The sequence below is a fragment of the Topomyia yanbarensis genome, chromosome 2 (genome assembly GCF_030247195.1).
Source record: "Topomyia yanbarensis strain Yona2022 chromosome 2, ASM3024719v1, whole genome shotgun sequence".
Classification (NCBI taxonomy): domain Eukaryota; kingdom Metazoa; phylum Arthropoda; class Insecta; order Diptera; family Culicidae; genus Topomyia; species Topomyia yanbarensis.
Window position 1 is genome coordinate 401515679 of NC_080671.1, and position 18887 is coordinate 401534565.

The 18887-nt window shown below is 36.5% G+C and overlaps 1 protein-coding gene across 1 annotated transcript; it reads right to left on the bottom strand.

Moving 5' to 3' along the window:
• Window positions 1-374: 374 nt before the first annotated feature.
• LOC131684944 (probable maltase) lies at window positions 375-2503 on the bottom strand. The gene is made up of 3 exons (XM_058968235.1): window positions 2327-2503; window positions 776-2273; window positions 375-711 (listed from the first exon to the last, which is right to left on the bottom strand). The coding sequence occupies exons 1-3, from the start codon at window positions 2466-2468 to the stop codon at window positions 603-605; spliced, it is 1749 nt and encodes a 582-aa protein (XP_058824218.1). The 5' UTR covers window positions 2469-2503; the 3' UTR covers window positions 375-602.
• Window positions 2504-18887: the final 16384 nt, after the last annotated feature.

Genomic DNA, 18887 nt, shown 5'->3' on the forward strand with positions numbered 1-18887 from the left:
AATGCTCGAAAAAATGACAGCTCAGCGAACTTGTTTATATGGTGTTAGAATTCGAACCGAGTTTTTTGTACTAGATGAAACCAAACATTTTCGAAGTCCATGTAAACAAGCTCTCTGAGCTGTCAGAAAAGTGAGGTTATACATTTTTATGCAATGCTCAATGCAAAGTGAACAGGCGCGTAATTCGGCGCACGGCTGAAATGTCACGATATGGATTTTAGAAAAGATTCGCAATAACTACTTGTGAGAAAATTTCTTTCGATCGATATTTCTCGTTACTAAAATAATTACAAAAATTTCGCATTCAAGTACTTCTCTTTCAAAGTAAGGGCGGTTGGTAACCCTAGATATGTCAGACATTTATAAAGTATAGATACTTTTAATATGTTGGAATTTATTTCAAAGGAATTTTATTACATTTTTTGTGTTTTATTACAGTTGGACCTATTGTATTTGATTTGCCAATGTTTACCCGATGCTGGAAAATCGTTCCAATCTATAGAAACATTTTGTTAAAACCCAAATAAAAGTTAACAAGTATGGTGCCGTAGCCATTGTTGAAGTCCGTATTGTTCAACGCGAACATAGGTGAACCCCTCGTTCTAATGTTTGCCAGGCTTCTTTGGGGTCTTTCCTTTACCTGTTGGTTGATAAACTAGTACAATTCCGCTTTCTCCAGCTAGCGTGTATCTTGCGGTTTGAACGAAGGCACTGTTGGAATAGAAAAACACTTTTATACTTTTGTATTTGGACAAAACAAAATATTTTTTCTCACCCAGTATTGTGAACCGGAGAAACCGCTACTACCATCCACGGGCTTATACCCTCATACACACTGGGCAGGTTAATTCGCTGAGCTTTTTGAGCAAAGTTTAGCACAACAACCGCGTAACCCGCATTCCCCAGAGTGCGTTTGTAGGCGACCAACTGATTGTTGATCAGTCGCATATCAAAATCTCCTTCGGACATTATCGGGTGTTTGCGGAACTTGGTCAATTCCTTGAACACACTGAGATGACTCTTTCTAGCTCGTTCTTGTTTGGCAACATTGAGATCCCTGTAGTTATTGGCAACAGGGAGCCAAGTTGCACTAGCGTTCGAGAATCCGGCGTTCACTCCATTGTTCCATTGCATAGGAGTACGCGCAGGATCTCGTGAGTACAGTGTGTAGGTTTTGTTGTCAGTAGCGCAACCAGCTGGATCAACGGTCCTCTCCCAAGAGATCCACTGGTCCACCATACCTATTTCTTCCCCGTAGTAGGTGACGGCAATATCTGGCAACGTTTGTAGAGCAATATTGTACAAATCGATCTTCTTTTCGCCTAGTCTGGATCCAAGCCGGTTGTTATCATGGTTACCAAGAATCCAGTTCGATCGTCTACCATCTGGTTTGGCATTGAGCCACACGCTTACGTAATGGGCAAAATCGGCTGCTGTACTGTTTCTGTTTAGATTACTGATCAGTTGGAAGTTGAACGGAATGTTGGCTCCATTCGCTGTACTGTTGCCGAAGAACTCCACTACTTTTTCAATACTGGTGTAACCTTCCGTCATCATGATTCTCGTGTTATTATCTCTGGCACTGTATTCGTCCAGTACTGCACGCCATTGATAGATCATATCGTAAGTTTCAGGTTGGTCCATGGTTTGAGAGTGTGTGAGATAGGCAGGATTCTCGCTATCGCTGGTTGCATTGCTCTTTGGTTCGTCAATGTAGCGATCATTTATCTCGGCACTCTCGAAAAGATAGGGAACGGCATCAATCCTGAAACCGGAGACTCCCTTGTCCAACCAATAGCGGAGAACGTTCTTCATCTCTTCGACCACGGCTGGATTGCGATAGTTAAGATCTGGTTGCTCCTTCAGAAACTGATGGAGGTAGAATTCTCCACGGGCTTCGTTCCACTCCCATGCAGATCCTCGGAATACGCTAATCCAATTGGATGGTGGTACCCTAGTACCGTTCGAGCCCTCTACGCCCGGGTGCCAAATGTAGTAGTTTGTGTATGGTTCTTCACGCTTCACGGAACGCTTGAAGAACTCGTGCTCGTCGCTGGTGTGGTTTGGAACAAAGTCTAGAATCAGTCGCAGACCAAGGGCTTTGCATTGATTCACGAGCCGTTCGAATGCGTTCAGGTCACCATACTCCGGGTTAATGGTATAAAAGCTGGAAATATCATAGCCAAAGTCACGCATTGGCGAGGCGAAAATCGGCGATAGCCAAACTCCGTCCATACCAATTTCCTTCAGGTAGGGCAGTTTTTGAGTGATTCCTAGGAACACAGTAACTGTCAATGAATGGTTTCGATCATGAGGGAACACTTACCATTCAGATCACCAATACCGTCGCCATCGGAGTCTTTGAACGAACGTGGATAGACCTGATAGAAGTTACCATTTTCCCACCAGTCCAGAGATGAGGTAGAACCGACCAACAAAGTGGCTAGCAAGAGAGCTAGTGCCTGCATACTGTTTCCAACCGTTTACGACTTGGTACTGTACCGGAAGACGATTGATTGATATCGTTTGAATGAAATGCCTTGTGTTTTATAGTACCCAGGAGTGTTTATTGGAAATTATAATTCGTTTGTATTGTTGCTTGACAAACACTGACTGATTAGCATTTGAGAAATTCTTAATCGAAGCGATGGATGGATGCAGCAGATCATATAGAGATAAATTATTGCATTCCAAATTATATCTCTGTTCAATACTGCAATGCGATGTTGATGTTATTGTGTTGATAAAAGAAGTCGACCATTTTTAGGCTTGAATGTAGAATAGATTACAGAGAATTTCGTAGTTGATGAAAACAATAAAACAAAATAATGACAAAAGTAAATGATTCCATCGTACAGCGTAATTCATACTTGCCTTGGTATACGAGGTACACGTACCCAGTCAAACCTATTCTGGAACCGGTTCTGTATGAATTTCGGATCAATCGCTTTCGGAATCGGATGTTGCATTTGACCTGGAATCCGCACATATTTTATCAAGGTATCCGAGTCAATTTCCGAATGGTTTGACTGGGTATTCGCTACGAACCGCTTCATATACTAAGGCTATTTACACTCGAAATATCAAGGGGGTTAAAAAAGTGGGAAGGCTCACTTTGACTGGTCATAGCTCAGCTGTCAGCTCGGGCGGTAGTCAGTTATTTTCGTCCGCGTCCCTTATCACTTATTTCTATAAAGTGATCCATTAGCAGTGTTATCTTTGAAAAAGAACCACCTTGGTTATGGAACTAAAGTTTTCCGATCTTAATTTACTGCAAATAATTAAGCAGTCATCATTTCGTTATATTCTGAATTACACATATTTTAAATGTTCTTTGATTTAATGGCATTGTAAGGAAGCACGTATCCGCCGGTTGATGCCAATCGAGCTGACATTTCTTTAGACTGAGCAAACTAATTTCTTTGTTTGTTTGGTTTCTTTAACCAACTAGGAACCCAATCCAATGGGTATTTAATGAGCGTGAGGAATACGCATGGTCTTGTCTGAGTGAATGATGACTGTTGTAATTTTGTATAAGGGTTGAGAATTAACAATTCGCAAAATGAATTTAAAACTAGTTACCAATTTTCGACAGTCATATCAGCACGAAGAGCAAATATTTTATTTTCATATTCATTGGTTTACTTTTAGTTCATTAAATCATCAATAAATTATATTAATTGTTCTTATTGTAATGAGTAGTTGCATAAGCTTTAGAGTTACCCACTGTCACGTTAACCATATTTCTTCATGAGTATAAAATATTGTAGCTTGATTATTGACGCAAAATGTGACAAGTTTCGTTCTTATTGTTTTATATCTTGTTCTAGCAATTAGCATAAAAAACCGCACACATGTCCAAAGTTAGCTTTTCATTATATTGTATTGTTTATGGAATGCCGTGTTTCGCCAGAATGAAGCAAGGAATAATAACATCATTCACCTACCGTTTAATTCAATTGAACATTTAATTCAATGAAACACGCCGGACTGTCGGTTGTCCGAAGCTAAAGTTGCTTTTTTTTACAAAACCGAGCATATCAAATTTAATTCAATAAACGACAAATCTTTCATAAATTCTCGTCAGTTGGCTGCCCAGCGCAATAAACACATGATAACACTATTTAGAGTTGCATAGATCGTATCACTCATTAAGGTGATTTGTGTTACTCTTTATCCCATCCTATTAACAAAAATTCCATCCCATGGCAAACGTAGAGATGCAGAAGTATACGCGGTCTCCATAATAACTTTTGTTAAACTAACATTCCTTCCCTTCCCGATGACTGTAAGGAGGTCGCCGGCGCCGTTATTGGCATTTCCAAGTATAGAACTCTCGAAACGTGTACTTTGAGGATTGATAGCTACTCCCAGGCCCCATACCTTGATATTTTTTCTGCTTGTGTGTGCTTTAGGTTGATACGAGTGGAATTTTCATAGCAAAATTTTTCCGATTTGTAGGTATGCAGGGTAATGAGCCTATTGACACACACAGTTTTTACATTTCTAATATACGTGAGGCGATTTTACCACTAAGGCATATGACAACATCTTTCTGTAGGTATTTCTAAAGCGCGGGCGGACATAACTGGATTTGCGTCTACCGAGACGAATGTTAGTTGGAGATTTTGATAGGCTAGGCGATTCAGTTTTGTAAAAGTAGTTTCAATTTTTTCAAGAAGTTGCGAAGCTAACCTATAGCGATTCTTGGTAGTTATCCCAGAAGTAATGCCATCTAACCATTTGTTTTAATTGCTGTCACATATTTGCAAGTCTATTCATATTTACGCCGTCATCAAATTGGCGTGTTGACGCATAAAAGGAGTTTTTGTTGACGCATAAACGCAGTTATTTCGACACCTTGTGTTAGATCTACATAAAAATCAATCGGCTTATGTAGAATGTTGTTACAGTACTGCTGATTGATTGTTATGAAGACCTAACACACGGTATGGAAAAAACTGCTTTTTTCGTTTTCGATTTTTGCCCATTCTCTGTTCAACCTTAACTTATCTGCTGTAAATATTCATAAGACTTACGGTTCTGCTAAGCTCGTGCTTCGAAACGAAATATAATAAAGTAAGTAAACGAAATATAATAAAATAAATAAGAAACTTTTACTTTTGAAAAATGCAAAGTATATAACCTCTAAAGTTGTTCAATTCTCAAAAAATGCTGAATTCGTAATGCTTTTAGGCATACTACGTATTAAACACTTTTACCGTTGTCCGTTTTAATTCCATCAAACTGATAAATCTATTCGGCTCACTAGGTTTGGTTGCCATTTTAACACTTTAACAAAAGCACTGTTTTTGACAGAGGGGGAACAACTTGACAGCTCCTATACAAATCGTTGAAACCACTTTTTTGGGTCTGTTCAAGAGCAATCTCTAAAAAAAGCGTAAACTTGTTCACAGCGAAAAGTTTCTTGTTCAGATTTTTTTACTTAATTAATAATTAATTTTGAAGACTTTTTGGGGGTTTAGTGTGGTTTTGTTACAAAAATAATGCATCTTTATTCGGATGCATTATTTTTAAATGATTCATGATTTTTTGGAATCATCAGCATACAAACCAGCGGCGCTTATACTAGTTAGTGAGCACCTTCATTTAGTCTTAAGGTATTAGGTGGTAATATTTGTATTGTAATGTAAACAACACACACAATGGTACTGGACTGCTTTTCTCCCTCTCCGATAAAAATGAGCTGTCACCACTTCTGAATTTCGTGGAAACCTTTGCACCGTAAATGTCGCAGCGCCTATCAGTTTGATGCTAATATGCTGTCAGAAATAAACAATCGAAGTCAATCCCGCCTTGTTAAAGGCGAAGTGAAAATGATAAAACTAAATGTATTTAGGGATTAACGACAAACTTTCGAAAATTGTCATATGTGAAAGATGTTTCGAGGGCGACGGGAGAAGAAAAAGTTCACACTAGAAGCGTACTCAAATCAAATCATGCATTTTACATTTTACATTTGGCACAATTTGTAATCCTTTTATGAAACTCCAAAGTTACGAATTAACTTGTTTGTATTTATATTAAATTACTACGCTGTTTTGAAATGATCATCTTGATTACCTCTTCCGAATGTAAATAAAGAAAACAAGTTCGTAAAAGACGTCACGGAATTATTTTCTCGCATAGAAATTTACAGTATCACAATAAGTGGACGGCGTTCTATGGTGGCGACATCATTTGAAACACGGTGGTTTCAAGCAACTTAGGCTAAACGTCAAGTTGCGGGAGGGTTGGTTTTTGAGCGACTTAGTGGAATGTTATATTAAACACTTTTACCGTTGTCTTCCGTTTTAATTCCATATGGAATTGAAACGGAAGACAACGGTAAAAGTGTTTAATATAACATTCCACTAAGTCGCTCAAAAACCTTGCTTTTGTTAAGGTAGGGTGACCTGTAAGCCTAATATATTTCTATTTATTGAGTTTTCGCTTTTCACTATGCTCCAGATCGCAGCTACGACCGACCGGAACCATAACTGTAACGTATACTCATCCTCAATCGGAATGCGACAAACAAAACTTAATACAGTCGAATCTGCCACTTGTACCTTCCGATGGTTTCTTTTAATCTCTCAAGAGTGCCTCGTCAAAATCGATGAAACAATGGCTACCAGCGCTTCTTTTCGGCTTAAATCGACTTTCAATCTGGGACCCGAAGAATTCCCTTTGGTACCTCTGAAAAGACACATCGATGTTTTGGTGTTTCTGCTTCTACTTGAGTTCTCCTGCTAGTGGCTTTTTTCGTCTTACTGGAAATCCATTCCAGTAATTCTCCAATATAAATAAAGTTTGCTGAAGACACAATAGCTAAAAAATGTTTTTTCGTGGCTCAAAGAGTTTCTTTCACCTTTTTGACACTTTGGAAACACTGTCGACACAATCGATTTTCAACTGCCAACAACCTGCCTTTCAATATAAAAAGTTCGCGAAAAGTTGAAAAAATTTCTATTTTGTCGCACCGACGGTACATTGAAAATGCCCAAAACTATTGATTTTCACTTACCAATAACTTCTTCAATATAATAAACTATCCCCAAAAGTTGAAAAAAATCCATTTTGACATACCGTCGAACCCCCTGTGTATTGGAAATGTCCAAAACTATCGATTGTCAACTACCAATAACTTTCCCTTCAACATAAAACACTCCCGAAAAGTTGACAAAAATTCCATTTTGACACATCGTCGGAAACCCCCCCCCCACCCCCTGTGCATAGAAAATGTCCAAAATTATTTTCAATTGCCAACAACTTTCCCTTCTATAGATATTTATTTCTGAACAATTGAAAGTTAGTTATTATAAGTCAAACCAGTGCTGCGAAATTTCAAAATCAGTTACTTATTTCTGCTTGTATTTACCGAAACCAAATTCAGATTCACCGCCTCCCTCATTCATTAACTTTCCAACTGACTGAAACTTCATGTAGAATCGAATGCTTGAGTGCAGAGGAAATATGAATTCCTTCACCAACCAAAGCATTCATTTGATATTATGTGGACAGTTTGAAGGCAGAAGCTGGCATCTTCTACATTGTCGAGCATAAGTGAAACCGAACATGTCCGAACCTGAATGCGCTGCGTCGGGAGAACGAATGATGAGGGAAACGAACCAAGCATTTCATCCATCGCGACGGGCATGAATTGAATTTTGTTTTCTTTTAAGTTCACGCAGGGATGCCATTTTTTTCAAGTTGGGACTCAACATGATATTATTTACCCCGAGCTATCCGCCAGTTTTCATATAACAATCGATTAAACGGAGAAATTTTTGGTAAAAACGGTAGGTTTTGCAGCTCTCAAATCGAGAGAGGTTGTCATTGGAGATTGCCAGGCATAGCGCAGGGAAGCTACTTGGGATCGCCGATGTTTCTGATTAAAGTCAATGTCGTGTTTTTAGTACCGAAAAATCCTCGCCGGACCTGCACAGACTTGGTGATCGAATTCCGATGAAAGACTTTCTGGCAGAGCTCTTCCTCCCAGACTCCCAGAACTTTTTTATTGTCGAAGCTCTGCCTGCCAGACCCCCGAACTTTTTAACTGCCGAAAACAGGCGGAAAAGGCAATGTCGATTGAGAGGTAACGGGGGAAGCAGTACCCTTTCGACAGTCCTGGTTTTTTACTCGTCTGATATGTTCACCCTAGTTAAAGTGATACTACGTATGTAGAGAGACTTTATATTTAGCCATTCTTTTGGTAATAAAGCTTGATGGAGTTTTTTTGTATCTTCCATCACAGTCTGAAGAGTATTTATGATGAACGTATATGATTGCTCAGTAACTGACACTATTTCAACTCGTCAAAACAATGATAACATCTGTTCTGCTTAATGCAGGTTGTTATTTAACTAAATATTCAAACAATTACAATACATCTGGTTACATCCGGGGAACGTACAGGAAACTATTATGCATATTTGTTTTTGTTTCGAACGGCAAATACTGACAGTGTGTCGATATTGTGTCAGAGAGAACTAACAGCTTTTAGCCATATTTACAAAACATTAGGGTTACCAGTTCTCTATTGTTGTAACCATCAATTTTCAACGAATGAGACACGTCTCTATATATATATATATATATATATATATATATATATATATATATATATATATATATATATATATATATATATATATATATATATATATATATATATATATATATATATATATATATATATATATATATATATATATATATATGTGTATATATATATATATATATATATATATATATATATATATATATATATATATATATATATATATATATATATATATATATATATATATATATATATATATATATATATATATATATATATATATATATATATATATATATATATATATATATATATATATATATATATATATATATATATATTAATTTCATGTTCGTTTGGATACGTTATGGCCTCTTGGCCACACTCTAACTAGAGTGCTCTAATATATATGACGAAGAGGCCAGGGCCGCCGAGAGGGCAGGGGAACAGGGTGTTTCCCCTCGGGTCCGGAGTTGTGGAAGGGGCCCGGACTTTAAACTGAAAGAATGATTCTGACAAATATTTCAATAACAATTTATTTGAAAATGCAATTAGAGCTTGAATATTGGTATGATTTAGAATGCCTTGCATAAATTCTAAATTTCAGCATGTTGGAAAACAAATATATGATTTAATCAATTAGAAGATCTAATATTTCTTGGTATAAACAATGTTGGTGATTTGGTGAAATATCATGAGATTTTTTGATTTCGTAAGAGATTTTTAAATGGGATAAAAATATTTCTCTCTAAAAGCACGCATTTTCGATTGAAAAAATTATGACGACGTCATAAGTGGTTTCATGGACAGTAACAAAATGAAGGTGTTCCAACTGATAAGGCCAAACTTAACTGTGGTCAAAGGGTTCGTTCTGTCAAAATCACAAAATTACCAAATATGGTCCAATTTCTATCATAACGTCAATCGTAAATTATATCATAAAGTTAATAGTGCATGAAAGACTAATCAAAAGAAAACTTTGATAACTCGAAAACGATTTTAACGTGCAAAATCCACGAAGAAAACGTTTCATAGTAATTTCTCGTGTTCACTTAAATGATATTATTTAAATACGAGAACCCGAAAGTTTTTTCATCTTTAGCTTCCTCAATTTAAATATTTTTGCATTTCTGAATAGAAAGGTATTGCAATTGCTCTGAAAACCGATTTTTTAATGGAGGTCCGGAGTGGCATATACCATTCGATTGAGTTCGGCAAATGTATGTGTGTGTATGTATGTGTGCATTTGCGTCTGTGTGTGTACGCGAACACAATCCCACTCACTTTTCTCAGAGATGGCTAAACCGATTTTCACAAACTTAGTCCCAAATGAAAGGTGCAACCTTCCCATAGGCTGCTGTTGAATTTCTAATGGATCCGTCTTTCGGTTCCGGAATTACAGGGTGATGAGTATGATCACACGGAAAATGTCGATTTTAATAAATTCTGCAATGAATGGATAATGGTGAAAAAAAATCCAAAATGTGACCACAACTACTTTGATTTGTAGTACTAGGTCACTAACAGCCATTCAAAGAATCTTTGGTCACATTGGCCACCAGCATCGGTTCCGGAAGCCCCTGCGGAAGTATCCAAATTCAGAATAACAGTCACAGTGGTTTCTCGGAGATGCTAGACCGATTCAACCAAACTTAGTCTCATATGAAAGATGGTGGTTCCCCTAAATGGCTATTAAATTTTATCCCGATCCGACTACCGGTTCCGGAGTTACGGGTTGTGGCGTGCGATCACATAGAAAATTGTGATTCAAACCGATACTCCGATGAAAGCAAAAAAGGTAAAAATTTCAATAAAATGTCTTCTAGGTCACCGACGGCCAAACAAACTTTCGTTGACTACATTGATCACCATAGACGGTTCCGGAAGTGCCCGGGAAAAGCGGTTATATTTCAAAATTAACGAACTCACATCAGTTTCCCGGAAATGGTTGGTCCGATTTTCGCAAACTTAGTCCCATATGATAGCTTTAATATCCCCACAGATGTCTATAAAATTTCATACGGATCGCTTGTATGGTTCCGGAAATATAGACTAAACCGTCCGGTCACATAGAAAATTCCCATATAAGCCGAAATTTTTTTTCAAAGGGGGAACCCCATGAAATTTCACAAATCGTATTTTTGATGCCAAACATATTTAAAATGCATGAATCGTCGAAATTTTATATTATCTCGAAAAACTTTTTTTATGAGAATTGACTTTTTGAGACTTTTTTTAATGCAATATTACCGTGGCTGTTTTTTCTTTTGCAAAATTTTAGAACTCGAACAATGATTTCTTTTCTTGTATATAGTTGTCATGTCGTGTATAATAAAAATGTATATCTATATCAACTTTTTCATAGGGATAATAAAATTTGTAAACAAACTATTGTTTTGCTGATTTCTCTTATTTTGCTATAATTTCAACACAGAAAACATTTGAAATTGATTCTACCAAGGGTAAATATGTTGATTGAAGTGTACTTTTCATGAAATTCAACTCGGCAGCGGAGTAAAGAGCGAAAGAGGTTTGTTTACAAAAAATCTCATTAGTCCCTTTGAAGAATTAATATTGATATATACATTTGAAAGCTTTTAATGAATATAAACAACGCAAAAATTCTCGTGTTCATGGTTGAGAAAGGCACAATTAGGTGGATTAAAACCGGTTTTTCTCCATGTTTTTGGCATTTCATCGGAGAAATTTTATATTCTTCATATAATCTAGAGTTTCTATTCATTCCAATTTTTTTCTCTTGTCTTATTTCATATTTTAATTTTTTACATTTTTTGGTGTTTCTTTTTCCATTTCATCCAGGTTTTTTAGACTTTCTAAGTTTTTCATCTATTCTTGTTTTACGTTTTGTTTTATATATTTTGTTTCATATTTTCCTTTCTATATTTTTACCATTCTTGCTGTTTCATTCAAATTCGTCCAATTTTTTAAAATTCGTCACATTTTTTTTAGATTTATTTCATTTTCTCATGTCTTTTAATTTTCGCGTTTTCTCTATCGTTTTATTTGTTTTTTTGTCATCCGTTTGTTCAATTGATTTCACTAAGTTTATTGAATTTATTTCACAAAATTTTAATCCTTTCGATTATTTTTGAATTTTGTTTCATATTTTTCAATAAACCTACTTTAGTATCTTCAGCATTCGTATTTTTTCCATATTTTTCATTATTTGTCTCTCATTTTCGACAATTTTTTTTTCTATTTTTTCGTTTTAGTTTTTTTTTATTTAGAATTTTTCGTTCTTCATTTATCAGTTTTGAAATTTATACTTTTCTATGTATGGATTTTTTCTATATACTTCAATTTTCTATATACTTTTAATTTTTTGCCCATTTAAACAATTTTCAATTTTATGTTTTCCGTTTTGTACATTTTATAATTTGAACTTTATTTATTTTGATCTTTTTGTATTTTGTGCATGTTTTCTGTTTTCCATTTCATCTAATTTAATGTATTACTTTATATGAATTTATTTAATATTTAACCCATTTATTTTTTTCTTGTTTTCTCTTATTTTTCTTTATTGTAGTATTTCTATTTTCCCCCTTTCGTCTAGCATTTCCATTTTCTCCTATTCAAGCCGTTTTGATTATACATGTTTTCTATGATTTCCTTTTTCTCTGTTTTAGGGCTCTTTCCTCTTGTTCCTGTTTTCTATTTTTTTCCTTCTATCTATTCCGCCCAATTGTTTCTATTTATTTCTACTTCTATTGTTGTACTTATTCAGTTCTAAATTAGTTCTTTAAATAAATATATAATATATCCATTTTTTATTTTTCATTTTTTTTCAAAGCTAAACAATTTATTTATTCAATGGTCTATCTTCATTTTTTCTTTTATTTTGAACTATTTTCAACATTTTTCTCTATTTGTATGTTATTTTGTTGAAAATTTTTATATTTTAAACATTTTGTATTATTGTTATGTTTACGTCTAACTCCGTAGATCCATTACGTCCATTTTTATACTTGTTTACTTTTTTGTGTTTTTTTGTTATGATCGTTATCCTCCCTTTTGTCGAATTTCCGGTTTTCCATACTAATGATATTTTATTTTTCATTTCGCCGTTTACCCGTTTCTTTACATTATTTTAACCATTTTGCAATATTTCTCTTTTTCTTCAATTTTAGTCTAATTTCCTTCGTCTAATTTGATTTCAATTTGAACATTTTTCTGAATTTTAATTTCAAAATATTGAAAATTGGGTGAGTGGCTGTGAATCTTCAGAAGGCAGCTCGAAAAAATGTGGTGAACACCATAATTGGAAATCTCTTGAACAAATCGTTCGTTGCGCTTGTAATTACAGAAGATTTTTACATTTTTATTATTATTATTTTCACAGCAATATGTTATTCGATTATTTTAAATGTGCAAAATTTCAAAACGATTGATCCAGTAGATTTTGTTATGATGTACATCGCAAAACAAATTTTTGACGAGGCTTCTCCGTAGATTCATTGCCACTCTTTCAATTTTCAATATTTTGCAATGAAGTTTTGGCAAAGTATTGTTCAATCCAGGCATTATTATATGTAAATCGAATATACCAACATTTTCTGTATCGCCACAACAAATATTTGATAAAATGTGCCTTTTTACCGAATTACTCTTACCCTCTCCTCAATACAAAGTTTTCACCTTTATTGTTATTTTTTACTACTTTTTTCTACAGGACATAAAGTACAAACATTTTTTGAGCTCCCAAAATTATATGTAAAGTGCACCGTACATTGCAGAAATTCCATTTGACCGAGTCCAAAATATTTGTTTAATCATTATTACTTCTTTTATTTACTTGCTACAACGATAGCTTTTCCATTACAAACTTAGGAATGCGGCTCCGAAGCAAATACATTTTAACTATCTATATGTATTCGATGATTTTTGCCTTTCTCAATAGAAAGGTATTGCAATTGCTCTGAAAACCGACTTTTTAACGGAGGCCCGGAGGGCCGAGTGACATATACCATTCGATTCAGTTCGTCGAGTTCGGCAAATGTCTGTGTGTGTGTATGTATGTGTGTATGTATGTATGTGTGTGTGTATGTGCGTATGTGTGTGTGTATGTGACCAAAAATGTCACTCGTTTTTCTCAGAGATGGCTGAACCGATTTTGACAAACTTTGTCTCAAATGAAAGGTGCAACGTTCCCATAGGCTGCTATTGAATTTCTAATGGATCCGACTTCCGGTTCCGGAATTACAGGGTGATGAGTACGAACACGCAGAAAATGTCAATTTTAATAAATTCTGCAATGAATGTATAAAGGTGAATTTTTTTCCAAAATATGACCACAACTGCTTCGATTTGTAGTATTAGGTCACTAACATCCATTCAAAGTCTATTTGGCCACATTGGCCACCATCATCGGTTCCGGAAGCCCCGGCGGAAGTATCGGAAGTACCCGCTGAAACGTTCTGCCATATAATGAGCTACCTTATCGATCGTCATGTCCCAAAGTGTAATCAACGAAGTGATCAATCCCCCTGGCAGACAGCCGAGCTACGTTAGCTAAAAACTGCGAAAAGAGCAGCATTACGAAAGTTTACCAAACGCCGTACCTTGTCACTGAGAGCTTATTATGTAAGGCTCAATAACAATTTTAAAAAACTGAACAGTTTTTGTTTTTCAAACTATCAACGAAAAATGCAACGTAAGCTTAAGTCGGATCCTAAATCGTTTTGGAGATACGTCAATGACCAGCGGAAAGAAACCGGCTTGCCTTCTGCAATGTTTTTGAATGGCGAAGCTGGTCATGATTCACAAGCCATATGCAAATTGTTCGCCTCTAAATTTGCGAGTGTGTTCGTCAGTGAGACATTGTCCTCGCAGCAGATTGACGTTGCAGCTAGCGGCGTGGCCCAACTCGAACGGTCAGTGAATGAGATTCGTGTAGAGCACTCGGATATTGTATCAGCAGCATCCAAGCTTAAAGCATCGTCATCTCCCGGGCCAGATGGTGTCCCTGCTGTATTTTTGAAAAAGTGTATATCTGGTTTGGTGGAACCACTCTGTCAACTATTCAAAATGTCACTGACAACCGCGATTTTTCCTCAATTGTGGAAAGCAGCTTTCATCTTTCCTGTCCACAAAAAAGATGATAAGAGGAACATTGACAATTATAGAGGAATTTCTGCGCTCTGTGCCATTTCCAAGCTCTTTGAGTTAGTCGTGGTGGAGTCAGTGTTTTTTCACTGTAAGGAATATATTTCTAAAGACCAACATGGATTCATGCCGAATCGATCGACGTCGACGAATCTACTATCTCTAACCTCTTTTGTGTCCGAAGGGTTCGATGCGAGTCAACAAACTGATGTTATATATACTGACTTATCTGCAGCTTTTGACAAAATCAATCACGATATCGCAATCGCTAAATTGGAAAAACTTGGCTTCAGTGGATCACTCCTGCGATGGTTCCAATCCTATCTCGTTGGCCGTCAACTCAGTGTGAACATAGGTGATGCATACTCCAAACTATTCTCCGCAACGTCTGGAATTCCGCAAGGAAGTCATCTCGGACCTTTGATATTCACTCTCTATTTCAACGATGTAAACTATCAGCTGAAAGGGCCACGGTTGTCGTATGCAGATGACCTGAAAATTTTCAACAGAATTAAGAGCCGAACGGACGCACTTTATTTGCAGCAGCAATTTGACACTTTCAGCAGATGGTGTGAAAACAACCGAATGAATCTGAATCCGGCGAAATGTTCTGTGATATCGTTCTCCAGAAAAAAGGATCCCATTGAGTTTGAATATAACTTGTCTGGAGCTCTTGTTTCCCGGGTGAGCTGCGTTAAGGATCTTGGAGTGCTGTTAGATTCGAAACTTACATTTAAGAATCACATTTCGTATGTTGTTGGTAAAGCATCGCGAAGCCTGGGCTTCATCTTCCGTACGGCTAAATCCTTTACAGACATTTATTGTCTCAAAAGCCTCTACTGCTCTTTAGTGCGCTCCACGCTGGAGTATTGTTCGTCAGTCTGGAACCCGAATTACATGAACAGCAGCGATCGAATTGAAGGCGTTCAACGAAAATTTATACGGTATGCTCTTCGACGCCTGCCTTGGCGCGATCCTTTTCGTCTACCAAGCTACGAGAGTCGGTGTCAACTCATCCAGCTCGATACCCTTCAGCGCCGTAGAGAAACTGCAAGAGCCTTATTCATCTCTGATCTTCTGTCAGGACGCATCGATTCTCCAGATTTATTAGAGCGAGTCAACATCCAAGCAAGGTCCAGAACGTTACGCGGAAACGTTCTTCTGAGAGTGCCGTTTCGACGAACTATTCAAACAGCTAATGCCGCTATCTCGGGACTACAACGCCTCTTCAATCGTGTGTCGCACCTGTTCGACTTTCATTTGTCTTGGATAACTTTAAGAAAGCGATTCCTGCAGTTTTTTAAATGTAATTAATTTAAGTTTCCATCATTGGGGCCGAGTGCGGCCTGTTGATGCGTGCGATAAATAAATAAATAAATAAATAAATAAATATCTAAATTCAGAATAACATTCACATCGGTTTCTCGGAGATGGCTAGACCGATTCGACTAAGCTTGGCCTCAAATGAAAGGTATTGCGTCCCCGCAAATGGCTATTTAATTTCATCTCGATCCGACTTCCGGTTCCGGAGTTACAGGTTGTGGCGTGCGATCACATAGCAAATTGTGATTCAAACCGATACTCCGATGAAAGCAAAAAAGGTAAAAATTTCGCTAAAATGTCTCTCAAACAACTTAAATTTGCTGTTCTAGGTCACCAACGGCCAACCAAACTTTCGTTGACTACATTGACCACCATAGACGGTTCCGGAAGTGCCCGGGAAAAGCGGCCATCTTTCAAAATTTACGAACTCACATCAGTTTCCTGAAAATGGTTGGGCCGATTTTCACAAACTTAGTCCCAAATGATAGCTATAATATCCCCACAGATGTCTATAAAATTTCGTACGGATCGCTTATATGGGTCCGGAAATATAGACTAAATCGTCCGGTCACATATGAAATTCCCATATAAGTCGGAACTCTAATTTTTTTTCAAAGGGGGGACCCCATTAAATTTCAGAAATCGAATTCGTATTTTTGATGCCAAACATCTTTAAAATGCATGAAACGTCGAGATTTTATATTATCTCGAAAAATTTTTTTTTATAAAAATCGACTTTTTGGGACTTTGCCGATTTCGCACCTTTTTTCAGTTCAATATTACCATGGCTGTTTTTTCTTTTTCAAAATTTTAGAACTCGAATAATGATTTATTTTCTTGTATATAGTTGTCATGTGTTGTATAATAATAAAATGTAATATATGCATTTAAAAGTTTTTAATGAATATAAACAACGCACACATTCTCGTGATTCATGATTGAGAAAGGCACAATTGCACCGCTAGGTGGATTAAAATAGGTTTTTTTTTATTGCAAAAACCATCTCTTTTCAGTCTCCTGCCTAGATATTTTCTCCTCAGATGAACATTACTTCGCAAGTTCCCATGGAGAAGCCTTTACAAATTGACACCCGTTCCGTTGTGAGGAATGAGCTCAACAATAATTTTTCATATGGGTTGAACGCAAACAGCTATACACACACACCGGAAACAGGTTTATTCTCTAACGCGAATGCGTAACTCTCAACTACCCAATCATATTCCATTTGCCCAGTCAGCGACAGAGAAGTAACGTCCAGTTTTTCACCTTCAAGGGTTGCTTGTATAACCGTCGATCTCGCTGCGTGGTACGGTAGTGCGGCGAAGAGGCTTGTAAAGTGCAAATAGCAACAAATAAAGGGTAACAACGATATTGCCTCGAATTTCCACACTGACAGAGTCCACCGCACCATTCCGAAGAGATAAAAGTGAAAAATTATTCGGTATATACAGTAACAAATGAGTGAGTTATGTACATGCGAATTGCGACGAGCGAGAGTCAGAAAAGGAATATTATAAAAAACAACAACCGAGAAGTATGCGGATATATCAAATTAACAGTCAAGCGTCGGCAATAAATACAGTAATTTTTTGGTCCCTGAACATTCATTCTCTCGCGTGAGGGAGCAACGTGGGCAGGAGTGAGTGGGGTGGCAGGCGTAAAACAGATGATGATGATGATACTACAAATAAGTACAAAAACCCGTAACCACCGGACACCAACTGCCCGGGCCATCACACTCGCTGGGCTATGATACTAATAATCGTAATGACGATGAATAAATTCATTAATTATAATTTTTTTTGCCCATGTTCTTCCGCTGTACGCAATTCAAATGCGGGAAAAGGGAACGAGCGATAGATAGCGAAAGAGACGGCGCATATTTTCGTATCATTAGTCAGATGCACTAATGAACCAAACTAGACAAGAGCACCAGCCAGCTTATGATGTTGAGTGCCGGGCGAAGCGATTCAATTACCACTCGACTGACTACAACATTGCATAGTTCCAGCTGGAGCCTCTCATTTGGATACAATTATCAAAACTATAGGTAAAACTTTTGCCCACTTTTGATGGGTGTTTTGTAAGAAAGTTAAGAACTTTAGCGGTTGGGGCGGAGCTTGTTAATTGTCGGAACGTGGTTAAATTTAATAGTTAGCATACTGGTCACATTAAATTGGAATTATGTTAGCTATTGAATGGTTTTTGGATTCATACCAGTTATTTCAGTTTATTTCGGTGAATTCCTTTGTGATTTTACTAGTTAGAATAGCTCTCGATGCTATAAAAGAAATTACTTGGCCAGTTTTTCAGCTAAACCTGCATAAATCTTAAAAAAATGTTTTCAATCATTCTAAAATTAATGAGATATAATGTACAGTGGTACTGTGCGTGTTCATGACTTTTTGCAGAATTTTTAGTTTACTTTTTCAAAAGTTGTAAAAGTTTTTCTGTGATCGTTTTTTTTTGTCAAGTCTACTAACTGTGGGGAGACTTGACCGAGGCCTGGGGAACCTTGACCAAGAGAATTTTGAAAAATCAGAATTATTACTACTAACTTTGTTTACTAGTACTAATAGATATAGACTGATGTGGGATTTTTTGTGACGTCATTAATATTAACAGTAGGTACCACAGCATAGTAAATATCAGATTTTTTAATCTTTTTTCAGCTTATTGTCACTTGGTCAAGTCTCTCCATAAAATCTTGTTCAAGTCTCCCCAACATTAGTTATAGCGTTCAATATCGTGCAAATTTTAGTAGTAACTATTTAAATGTTCCGATTTATGTAAAATCATTTAAAATAAAAATAAAATAATGTATAAGTACTTTAAAAGTAACTATAATTCGAGTAGGTATGTCCATACAAAGTTT